The sequence below is a fragment of the Tribolium madens genome, unplaced genomic scaffold, assembly GCF_015345945.1.
Source record: "Tribolium madens isolate multiple individuals breed KSU strain unplaced genomic scaffold, Tmad_KSU_1.1 Scaffold_20;HRSCAF=117;Tcas5.2_LG4, whole genome shotgun sequence".
Lineage (NCBI taxonomy): Eukaryota > Metazoa > Arthropoda > Insecta > Coleoptera > Tenebrionidae > Tribolium > Tribolium madens.
This window is the reverse complement of record NW_025400985.1, coordinates 9,108,832-9,122,031: the sequence shown is the minus strand read 5'-3', so window position 1 is coordinate 9,122,031 and position 13,200 is coordinate 9,108,832. Positions and strand designations below refer to the sequence as shown.

Below are 13,200 nucleotides of genomic sequence, written 5' to 3'. Positions count from 1 at the left end.
GAGACGTAATTCTTCTCAGCTTGGCATAAAAAAGATTTTATTTGAGTGTACTTCAGTGTAAAATGGTAAAACGGGAAGTGTGAATATAAATCATTCTTACTGTGTTTTGCTGTAATTGTGAAAAATCCTATTCGATGATCAATTTTTCGACGACAAAGCGTTTTGTTTGTCTGAATCGTGAACAAGCGGAAAAATCGACCATAAATTCCAAGGATTTTCTTCGTCAGGTAAATTGCTCAAGTAAGCAGATTGGTGAAATAAATTTAAAGCACATTTTTGTAGATATTTATTTTAAATTTACACAAAACTGTTACAAATTCACCTTAAATCATGGTATTATCATATTTAATCTTGCACAATGTCTTCACATAAAAATATAAATTTTTCATGTTTGCACAAATCAAAAGAAATTGGTGTTAACCATCTAAACCATTGTTGCCAGTTCTACGTTAGCGTTATTGTCGGCTTAAAAATTACCACAAAATTAAAATTACCACAAAAGTCAATACTGCCGTTTCATAAAGAGTAAATAAATTAAGTTTCCGTAATTACACAAAAATTTCATTTCAATTCAATTATTCGTAATTGTTACAAGTTACAAGTTATGTAACCAAACTACAACAAAGTAAAAGTGTCACTAGTTTGTAGAGACTAGTAGAGCAGTAAACCATCTTAATGCTTAAAGTACATAAACATGATGTAAATTGCAGCCATCAGATTTGCAATCAACTAACTCCCAAAAGCATTACACTTTTAAGTTAGATAACATTAATCATGAGATCAAAATCAAAACCAAGTGAAATAATTGTAAAATTGTTTGATAATAAAAACAAAGAAAATGATAAATAATAGATAAAACCTATGAAGTCGACAGACAAGTATACTAGGTAAATGTTACGAGATGTTTTTTTATTGGAGAATTCAAAAAAGTTTGAAAAAAATGTGACTAAGTTGCACTTTACTTTATTGATGTCTACTTATTAAGATCACTGGTTTTCATTATTAAGTACACAAATAAATAAMTTACTAAATATTTGCAACCATTGCTATTTATCATAAAAAATATATAAAAAGATAAATTTTTCTGTTTTATTACTAAAAAACTCTTATGTTGTAATGAACTCAAAGTAAACAGTGTTTTTCTTATTTTTCAATTATTAATTTCACCCTGTTGTGGAGTAGAAAATATTGCCCAACACTTTTCAGTTCATTCAAACCCCATTAAGAAACGCAAAATCTACTTGAAAAAGTGTCAAGTCAAAAATTTTTTCATAAATATAACACGAGTGCTTCAGCAACAATAATAAGCACCCTGCAACAGCCCCCATAACAAAACTCTAACATAGTTGGCACAATAAAAAATGATCCTATGCTTACGCTAACTTGAAAGTCCTTTGGTATTTAATATTCAACTATTCGAAGCGGAAATTCGCAAATCGTAACTAAATTTCATTAATCTCAATTTCTTCATGTGAAATTCGGCTCGATTCACGCATATTCCATTAACCCCTAGCGCACCGGATATGTCAGACAAATTCTGAACCGTCGCTTCCCAGTGATTTGGACGACGAAGATGACACTCCGACCAAAAGCGAGCAGTCGCTGTCGGAATCGTAACCGTAGCCAAGACCGTCTTCGTCGGTGTACGAATTCCTGCATCATAGCTCGATCACTTCCGGGCCCTTCCAGGTGATTCCGGCACGGAGCAAATTGCAAAATCGCATCACGCCTCCAATGGCCGCAACCTGAAACGCAATAAACGATAGTTACGACGGCCATCGATGTGGCCGATGGTAATTTGCACGCATTCACTAATTAATCATTCTACGAGCAATTAGTAATTGCAACGTATTGAACAATAATTATTTTATGATTCATGAGAATGCTCAAAGCTACAATAAATAAGCATTAAAAAAGTGCTTTTCAAGTTCTTAATTAAAGACGAGAATTCTGGTCACAAAGCTTGAAGTAGACTTTAATTAAGTACCGCTTAATTAAGTTTTGACGAAATTGTACTTAACTCTTCTTTGATAAAAACAAAATAATTGTTTCGTTAATTTGTCCTTTTTATCCTGCAATTGTCTAGTATCTTGTAATTTAGGGAAAATAAGAGTAGCTGCTGCTAATTTCAGAGATATAATCTCATCTCTAATTTCATTCATTTCATTTCGTTCTAATTTCAAATGTAATTACTTATTATTAATTAACGAATTTTAGAAATCTATTCATTTTGACAGTTGATTCCTACATCTTTTGTCATTGTTTAAGAGTGCATATTTAGAAAACTGCATATGCATTCAATTCGGCATTATAAAGTTTAATTTCAAAGTTCTATTCTCTCAGAGAGCTTATCTGTGTCTTTGTGAAACTGTGAGTTTTGAAATAAGTGACCTCAACTGTTTCTTCTCATGACTCTTCAATGTTGAGGTAAAAGCGGCAAGTTAGCTTTATTAAATTTTGATAACTATTGTATTTAACAATAAAAAGATTATTAAACATTCTTTGGGAAATAGAAAATTGCTTGCAATTTTTACATTGTCAGTTCAAGAAAATCAGTGATTTGTCTCAGTCATGCGGGATGCGGGACATTCTCTTACAAAATTACATTTTAAAGTTTTTCGCTTTGGATATGAAGCAAATAAGAAAATGTAAGAGCTGGCGTATTAGAAATAAGGATCACAAAAAGCAAAACAAGATTTTATTTTGTTAAACATAAAAATTCAATAAATCAACATGGATAATAACATGGGAATGTTGCTGCCCAGAACAAAAAAAGTTTATACAGTTATTATGAAAATCATGTTTGCTAAACAAGTTTCACTAGTTATTTATGAGCATCTTTTGACATTTTTGCGTCATATAATAAACTCTGAAATCAAAATAATGAAAGCTTGGTTAAGGCAATTCTTCCCTCTCTATTAGCCCCGAGCGTGTCAATTAGCTTGATAACTCGGACTTCTCAATGCTATTTAAACTTAAAAGCTGCAAATAAAATTATTTCTAATTTATATTCTGAATGTAAATGAACGGATGGAATATTCAGATTCTCCCTTTAATTAGTTGGATTATTTTTCTGTTAACACAATTTGTGTAGTGTTTTGCTTACTGTTTCAGTGCGTTCAAAATATTTAACCAGTTGTGTTATGATATTAGAGAATATAAAATGAACAGCTTTTACATGCGTGTTCACGAACCATGATTCTTGCAAATCCTACTTAAACAGTCAAAATAGTATCATAATCCCTACAGAAATCTAAGCTTAAAATTAACTTACATTAATTAGTGTCCTCGAGATAAAAAATGCCACTTCAGCTTTGCACAAGGCGTCAAATTGCTGAAAAAAGCACAAGCATTATAACCCTGTAACAAAGTTTGTACCTTCTCGAAAACCCTCTCTTAGTAAAACCTACAACTCGGTTAATGAATTGACTGGAAGAAGTGTTTATCGCTCAACTATTCCGGCAACTAATTGAGATAAACTCCTCAAGATGTTAACAGTAAATCCGTTTTGACGACAGACAATAAAACTCTCTGGCATGCAAATTAAAACAAGTTACTTGGATCTTTCCAGATTAAAAAATGACACAAAATAAACAAAATATCTTTCACTTACTCTGTTTACGTGATCTCTAAGCACATTGGAGTAGACCATGGCGACAGCTTCCAGTGCCATGAAAGTTATAAAACCAATTATCCAAGGTATCACGAAAGATATATTCTCCTGAAACAAAGATAATTAGGTGAGAATCTGATCGCAAACTAGGAAATGTTGTATTAGAACAGACATCGATAAATTAAGAATGTTTGGGGCGTAATAAACGTCCATCTCATCTGTATGGAAAAGTTGCCCCTGAAACATTCAAATTAAATTCATCTGAACCTTTTGCCGTTTCGTCCGAACTTTTAGCAAAATTGAATTTGGATTTGTGACCGAGGTTCTTACTGACATAAAACTTTTATAATTCCCTCATTAACCGAGACAGACATCAATAAATGACGTTAAAAAATAAGTAACCGAATGGAAATTACATTTTTAGTAGGTATGTTGATTTATTTCTGCTTCGAAGACCAAAATACAATCTTTGAAATTAAAATTTTTATTTTGAACTCAAAATTCAGTTGTTTGCTTATGCTGTGAAAACATTTTAACAAATAAAGCGTAAGTAAAGTGGAAATGTTTGTTCATGATGTTTTATACAGAATTCGTTGATGCGCAGAGTTTTCAATCCCGTCTTCAAATAAATATTTGGTTAAGTATATTAAAATTTAAGCAAAAAATCAATGGTCTGTTATTAAAGAGATGCCTGTTTTATTAACTTTTAAAGTAAACAAAGTTTTTTTTCACAATTCACACTATCGGCGATTGAAAGTTTAAAAAGGCAGTTTTTGATAACTTATTTAAACAAACTTCTATTTGAAGACGGTCCAATTCTTCCAAACCGAATTATCAAAATGAACTTCTCGGTCACTGATTCGATAGCAATAAACTGTGACTATTGCAGGCGTAATCCTGATGACTCCTTGAAATCCTATTACGAAATTACGTGATGAGAATGACCCAAGTCCCAAATCTCTCAGCATTAAATTTATTCACAAGTTGTGTAATTAAGTATACCATGGATCACGGTTCAAAGAAAAATTGCCCTACGGTTTATTAGCAATCAGCCAGTTAAAGAAAATATTAATCAAATAATAGCACGGATTGTGATTACTATAATTAACGCCTCGAGAAACTGGTAATTGCTTTATAATTAATACTTTTATAAAAACTTCTTCGCGTCAGCAGGCCTATTAATTAATCGGCAAAGAATTAAGGGGCGAATCAAGAAAACGCTAACGATTTAGAAACAACTGTTGTTTACCTAAAAACGCTAACATCTGGAGGTTCGGAAATAATTTTAAGACAAATTAATAACAAAAATTGTACAATCCACAGACATATGCTAATTACAAAACTAAAACCACAAGTTTAAATTAATTTCGTCTGTATATGTATAGTACCATCCGGTCTAGGATGACAGAAAAATTAAACCAACCAAGCAATGGAGAACCTAGACTTGAAATGCCCGAGGCCAGTTTAAACATGAATTATGTCCGGAGTCCGAAATTAATATTATGGAAGCTGAAATTATATTGCAGAAAATTTATTTAAAATAGCGTAAATTTTAAAATTTTGTTGAGTAAAGTTTAATCGCGCATTAAAACTTTACACAATTGAGTTCCTCTCATAAAACGCCAATTTATATTTTTGCTCATAATTTTCCAAAAGAAAAAAGTGTAAAAGTATCCTTTGTTCCACAAAAATATTAATCTAACCTGTCAAAAGTTTTATTATAGGATGTATCCGGCATACGAAACTTTACTTTCTACATTATTAACTACAAAAGTTTATATATTTTAACTTATATTAAAAAAATAGAGTTATGTTTACTTAAATTAAATATGTTCACTAATTGAATAAATATTTAGCAAATATGTTTTCGCAAGACTCTAGTTAATAAAGCCACAGTCTATTAACATCCTTTGAAGCAACTTCCCAACTAAGATCGCTTCCAAACAAAACTTTTAGGTCACATTACCAACCAAACAACTTCCTTTATTTTTCCTCTTATTAATACTCAGACGTTATTATAAACTTTGCCCTTCCACCCATCTTAAAGTTCTGTTTGGACAGAAAGTGTAACTTTGGAAAAGGGTCACTTGACACTGAGTTTTAGAAGGGTCATAGCTGATATTTCGACCTTTGAGAGAATGGTAATGTAGCATGTAATCCGACTCTTCTCTCTCAAATGTTTCAAATAAAACATCATTTATTGATGTCTAAACCCGTGTGTTTTAAAATTGTCTCTCGAGAAAAGGTATAATTTTTCAGGACAATTTACTACGAAAATGAGTTCCTGAACATTTTAATTTCGGTTTTCTTGTAAAAGATGGTGGTTCAGATTGAACGTGTAGGTAAACAAAAATCAAAAATCAGCGTCTCCAACAAAAGTATTAAAGAATTTTTTTAGGTATTAAATTTGCTAAAAAATTCACAGTTTTCTTTAGTTGAGATATTATCCCCTGAAACGTCATAACGTCGTTTTTTACAGTTATCGCCAATATGCGGGTGAGCACCCATTTTTCACCATTTTATGAAGCCGGTGATATATGGATATAGCCAGCAGATCCCCCAAGGAAAAATAAACGCTGTAAAACAGTTGCTGTTGTGTGAAAATGTATTTTTGTTTAGGGTTTGTAATTTAAGCTGAATTCTTTTCAACTGTTAGTATAAATTCAAAGTAAATGTTAAGGTTAAGATGAAGAAAAATTAGTTAAACCAAACTTTCCTTTCGTATGTTCTGTGAGCGTCTTGTGCTTGGAAACTCAATTAGGTATCTATCCAAGAAACTTTCAGTACTAAGCTTTTTCGTTCGTTTCTTTTTATTTTGTTGTCACTAACCTAATCTCACTTCCAATGTAAAAACTTGAATTTTTCTCGACAAAATCGCTTGAAGAAAAATACACTCGATCTAAACGTCGGGTTAAGTCAATCGTGTGAAAGTCAAGGGGTAGCAGCTGCACAAATAAAACTTGCGAAAGAATTTGGTGATTTTCACCTACATTGGAACGCTAGTTTAAATTTAGGGCGAATTTTTCTTATATTAGGTGGGATTCGGAGAATTTTCTTTGGCTCGAAAGTCATTGTCAGCATTTTTATCGTGCTGATTACGTGTTTTCGTCCAGAGGAAAAACGGTAAGAGAGTACATTTACATTTCAAATGTGACAAACACGACGAATACAAATTCGCAGAACCGCATTTTGCTTCCCGCATGGCTACGATGAGCCCAGAATTTTAATTGCCTAGAGCTGGTACTTTGACATATTTTTTTCAGGATCAAGAGGCAAATCGTCGTTGATTACTTCATCAAATATTTAATTCAAAACCATTTCAGATACTTAATTTTTTTCTCATTATTTTTTGATTTATTATCTTTAGTTATTTGACTGTTTTTTTAATTCTTCGACACTGTCAAAATTTACGGTTTTTCTCCCATGTAAGGAAGTTTTACCAACTGTTTGGCATTTCTCAGTACGAAACGTCAGATTATTTTTAACAGATTTAAAGCAAGTTTAAGGCTTGTTGAGTCTAATTCGAAGAATAAAATTTTGTATTCAACTCGTTTGAGTGTAAATCGGACGCTTTATTCCATCTCGTGGATGATAAACCACTCGTTCCACTCGTGGTTTAAAAATCCACTCGGTGAAATAATGCGTCCGATTCACACTCAAACTCGTAGAGTAAGTAACTATAATTACATTTTTAATTATATCGTAATAAATCTCGGTGTGGCCTGACCCAAGAAGAGGCTATACGTGTTGGTTGTTGGTCTACTTATTATCTCTGACACTTAATAATCTCGGTTTTTACCAAACAGAAACAGAACAATACAAAGTTGTAGTTTTAATAGCACATTAACATTATGAAATTAAGTTTAAATACCACATAGTATTGTTAAGATTGTGCAATAATGACAAAAATATATGTTTTGTGTTTAAACTGAAAACATGCAACTATCTTTAAAATAATCGATAAACCGTAATACTTCACGCTGTGCAAAATTCTTTATTCTGTATAAAAGTTTAAAAAAAATAAAAAAATATGTAAAACAAAAATGATGTTATAACTCAGTGAGCTAGTACTTGAAACAATTAATTATAAATAAAAATTGGTGGATGCGCCGGGATAATTATTTTTTCCAAGATTTTTTCGTATTGTTTTTATTGTATCTAATAATGTTTTAACTATTTCAAAATAAATTAAAATTCCAACTCTGCGGTAAACTCATAAAACCGCCCGCTGTAATAAAGCTTAAACGAATTCCTCTTGTTAATCACACTTATCATTATTTGCTAAAGTTTATTCTGGGTTTCATCAGGCTTTATTTTACTTTAAATAATAATGAACAAAACTAAGTTATAAGAAATTTGGGTCGATTATCCTAGTTATTAGTTTCTCTTAGTATTTTCTTCTAATTCCGCTGCTTCGATTTATACTCGTAGATAAACGCCGGTGTCCTATTTGTTCTTTCTTATTCCGCGCACGCTTAGCAAACATTGTTATACTGCTAGATTTGATTCCGTCTTCTTGCGAAGGCCTGTATTTGTTTACTCTGTTTACTGTTTGGTTTGTATTCTAGTTATACCTATATTGATGTCGTAACTTTTGTAAAAAATACACATTTATATTATAACAGAAGCAGATTTTACCAAAGATTTATAGCTTATAAGTAATAAAAGTTTCAAAGCTGTGCGACAGGCAGTTCCATAAATTGCTTTAATCTTTAAAAAATCTGTTATATTAATATTAATTCAAATGGAATGAACTGAGTCTGAAAAAAACGTAGACCACAAGCTATACAAAAGAGTGACATTATTTACTTGTATTCCGTTGACAAACATAAGTGAAACCCCTAAAGACACAAAGAAAATGTCATCCATTGTGATATAAAAAATTCGGAAAATAGGTCTCACTTAAGAGTTGTCGCTTTAAAAATATGACCTTTCCAGACATTTCCGTAGGTTTATTTAAAATTCAACAAAATTTTGAACTCTAATCTTGTACAAAGTTAATGTTGAAACGATAGTGAGGTTTCTGTCTTTAAAAATTGACAAAAACTTCAATTTCTGATAATTCGTTTAGCTCAGGTATGACGCTTTCCAAAATATCGAGTCGCATCTTGTACGACTTTTGCTCTCTTCTAAATGAACATTAATAATTTAATTCAATTCGCGTTTCCCTAAACCTGAACAGATGTTTTAATGGCTGTTTGTTTTCGTTTCAACAAAATTTCGACCGTTGTGCTAAACAAAGCGTTTAATTTGTTGTATGTGAAATTTTAAACAGTCTGATTTCTTAAATTTTGTAATTATTCTGCACAAATGCACGATTAGATTACCAAGCAAAAATCATGTTTAAATCCTTGATTAATAAACCAATTATCCCGCCATAACTCAGCGAATAATTTTCGCCTGTCTGCAATTTTGCCAAAATTTAATTTCCATACACGGTCCGAATCCGATTTCAATATTCCAGCCTTTAAAGCCTCATTTAAATAAACGACTCTTCATGCTCGTTACAATCGATTTGATGTTCCTGCAATGCAAACTTTCATCCATTTATTCGAAAACGAAAATCCATTAGTTTCGCGGCCGCCAACCTGACAGCCAATTCACAGCCGTTTAGGAAAAATAGAGGCCTCATCGAATGATTTGTTGCAAACTTTCGAGATCAATAACACATATGAAGACGTTGTGATAGATTACCTCGATGTGTTTACAAAATTGCTTCCAGTTTTAGACTTGTTTTCGCATCGAACGCGGTACTATTATTACACCAATTATGACGACGCTTGATTGGCACTTTAAGTAATTGACTTTAATTATGACGCGGGGAAAAATAAATGGGTTTAGAAAAGCAATTAATACTTTTATAGACATTTTCCTTGTTAATCAATATATATCGTTCCATAAATAAATTAATGTCAAGTTTAGGACTTAAAGAGTTGATAAAGCGTTTCTAATAAATGTTTACAACGGAAATACCATCGATTACACATTTACTCTTTCTAATCACGTATTTAATACGATTTGGAATCCGACAATAGAAAGGACAAGCGCAGCAAATCCTATTATCATAAGTTATTAAGTGACGTTCAACGAATTTGTTATTCTTTTCTTAAAAAAAAAACACCACCAGAATAAGACCAGTTTATAGAGACGTTTCTGTTTAAATAAATGTTTGTGTAGCAATAATTAATGTTGTTATAATTTTGCTATAGGCAAGAGATTAAATTACTCCTATTAGACCAACGTAAATTCTAGTTTAATAAACCGTTTTAATCAAATAGAGTCTCTTGTAATTCGATAAAAGCGGCAGTATCATGTTGGTACAGTATCTCCTCGCTAATAATATCTCTAGCCACAAGGACGGCGCACAACGTGCATGCATGGAAGGCACCAGAACAAACAAGAATCTGCCTCATGAACAAACACAATCATGTTAAATGCGCCGCCCCTGTTTGTATAATTTAATCACGCTGGTTAATGTCTCCCAATTATGTGATGAATTACTTCCTTTAAATAAAGTGTCATCAAACTAATGCCCACTGAGATTTTTCACCTTGTTATTATTGGCACGATATTGTGTCAGACCGAAACGTGACCTGGAGAAGAATACTGACAACCGGAACCAAAACTACGAGTGACAACTTTTTTCCACCGGATCTATTCATGCGATCCGATTTTAACGAATCTGAAATTTACAAAAACTTTTCTCTAAAAACGATCGGTGTATCATCATTATAAAGTTAAAGTGCGTGCTTTACACAAATCAGTAACATTTTCTAAATACTTCAGGCTTCCGTTTAAAGAATGTCATTGTAAGATGGAAGATGTAATAATTTATTGAAATTAGTACATTAGTTTGCAAATTCCTTGTTTGTTTGTGGTTGCATGCAAGATAACTATTTAGCGTTGTGTTCTTATCTGACAGTATTGTTTTTATATAAGGCTTGAGTAAATCGGGCCCCGAGCTTATTGCATTATATTAAATATATTCACTAACTTCAACCTAGCTAAGTACAAAGCTGTACCTGAAACGCACAGATAAACACAATTTTAGATTTATGATAATTATTAATACCGCGAAGAAAAAAATCATTAATTAACACAAAAACAATTAAGCCAGCAGTGTAGCTTCAAGTTTATTACCTGCAAAATCAGCTTCAAGGTACGAGCGAGAATCCGACGACTTCAAAAAGTGACAGAACAAAAATAGTGTGATTGGGGTAACTGAAGATGTTTTGTTGGTTTACGTGAATCAACTATCTGCTAGATTCAGTTCTAATACTTTATGCGTCGTCTGCGTTGATTGACAGTAATAAAAGTCTGGGCAATAGGCCAAAATCGTGAACTTGTCAAAATGGTAAATTCTGGTAGATGACGCGCGCATCACGCTCCAAAGAAAAACTGTAATTTGTGAAATTTGAAAATTTGCAAGAAATTAAATGTTACAGTTGTTGACACATTTAATAAAATATTGATCTGTCACACAACTACTTAATTCATTTTTTCAGCTTAGGAAGCGCAGTATAAATATCATTCAGACATTACATTATAATTTTTAAAATGCCAAGTATCCGAACTTGCTGTGTTCCAAACTATGGGCAAGGGGAGAAAGAGGATGTTATTTTACATCAATTTCCGAAAAGTAGAAACCAAAAAAATTTGTCTTACTAGATATAATTCAAAATTTAGAAAAAAAGTTACAGGAAGCAAGTGTAAGATTTCAAAAGTCGAATAAGCTGTATGAAAATAAACTTGAAAAACTAAAGAAAATGCAGGAAAAAATTGACAATTACAGTAAAGGTCAACATTGTGTAGTGAAAATTGAGTCAGATGCAAAGGACTTAGAACCAAGGGCTGTGTTTTTACTTCATCAAATTTATATTTATTCCCTAAAAAATCGAAGATGGTCTGAAGTTACAGTATGTCATTGTACTGCCTGGAGGTACATTTCTTCAAAAGGTTATGAATTTGCGAGAAGAAGTCATTTTTTAAGAGCTCCATTCAGAAAAACTTTAGACAGATAACTTTAGACAGATAATTTAAAAGACGTTGGGAAAATATGTTCCCTTATTATAGATGACATGGCCATTAAAGAAAAAATGGAGTATAGTCCAACAGAAAATACATTTTACGGCATTGCAAATACTGAGAACGAAATAATAGAAAATAAGCCCATTTTAGCCAATAAACTGTTGTGCTTCATGGATTGTCTACCAAATACACTATTCCGTTGGATACTTTTTTCATAAAACACTTTTGACTGAACAGTTTTTTAATATGAGCATAAATGTAATAAAACAGGTATATGAATGTGGCTTCAAAATCTTGAGATTGATAAGTGACAATCATAAATCAAATGTTGCACTTTTTAAAATGTTAGGACAAACAGAGCTGAAAACCAAGGTCCAAATAGAAAAATAATAGAAAACATAATTAATCCTAGTGTTTTTTATTCGAAGTATTGAAGAAATAATAAAGAGTTATTGTAATATGTTAATGCTCTTGTAAATTTGTAAAGATTAAAAATAACTATCTAACCAAATGTAAATTTTTATTTTTTTAAATAAATAAAATTATATTTGCGTATAAAATGTTATAATTTTTGATGTTTTTTGTCTAGTTCTTAAAAAAAATTAAAATCGAAAGTAAACAATTACGCATTTATTATTATACAACCCATAAAACACAAAAGTAAATTTTTTGTATACAAAAATTTATCAAGGTTTCAAACCAAAATATACAGATTCCATTGGAGCGCGGACTCGTCGCTCCCCCAACGGCCATTTTTTGGCATTGCCCAGACTTTTATTACTGTCAATCAACGCAGACGACGCTTTATGGGCAAAATGGTCTATGCTCAAAAGTTGCTTGGAAATGAAAGAAAATGCCTCACCTCCCAGGTTTGTTTTCCTTAAAAACATTATAAATAAATATGACCTTTAGTTGTCATTTGCAAATTTCAAAAGGTAATAGCGTTTCTTAAACGAAAAAATGAGCGTTATGCGCCAAAAAAGGCCAAGGTATTCAGTAAAAAAGAGGTTGAACGATTTCTTTTGGACGTTCCTGATGACCAGTAAGCGAAAATTGTAACAATATTTGAGATTGTTGGATGTTGTCGATGTGATGAAATTCTCTAATTTTCTAATGTAAATAATGCTACTAACTTGTAAAACTTTTACAAGTTAACTGTCAGTCTTACAAGTTAGCGACTTGATAAAATAAACTTTCTTGATTAATATTGTGTTTTTGGAAATTGACGTTTTTAAAGGAGAGCAAGAAAATTAGATCACCATCACACGATTTTTTAATGTTAATACTTTAAAAAATTACTTTTGTTATAGAAGAAATTTGATAAAATTTTGAACAAGTCTTAATAAAATGTCGAAATACAAGAGTAAGACAGTTTACTTGAGGGAAAATTAAAATCGTTTCATACAAGTAACTCGTAACATTTAGATTTAATTAAAACGTAAATTGCTACTGTAATTAATTAAAAAGCCTTTCAAGCACATATAATTATTTAAAATTTTAATTTAAATAAATGTAAAGCAGTTACGAGTAAACAAACAACTGTTAAGCTTCTTATATGT

At 31.6% G+C, this 13,200-nt stretch overlaps 1 protein-coding gene across 3 annotated transcripts in view; it reads right to left on the bottom strand.

Moving 5' to 3' along the window:
* Positions 1-287: 287 nt before the first annotated feature.
* Positions 288-13,200, bottom strand: part of LOC123005163 (protein argonaute-2-like) — a 40,069-nt gene continuing 27,156 nt past the window's right edge. For all 3 annotated transcript variants that reach the window (XM_044398806.1, XM_044398807.1, XM_044398808.1), the window contains exons 5-7: positions 3,614-3,721; positions 3,275-3,334; positions 288-1,745 (exon numbers count right to left, since the gene is read on the bottom strand). In XM_044398806.1, the coding sequence (XP_044254741.1) occupies positions 1,659-1,745; positions 3,275-3,334; positions 3,614-3,721 (255 nt within the window). In that variant the 3' untranslated portion in view covers positions 288-1,658. The remainder of the gene's footprint in view (positions 1,746-3,274; positions 3,335-3,613; positions 3,722-13,200) is intronic.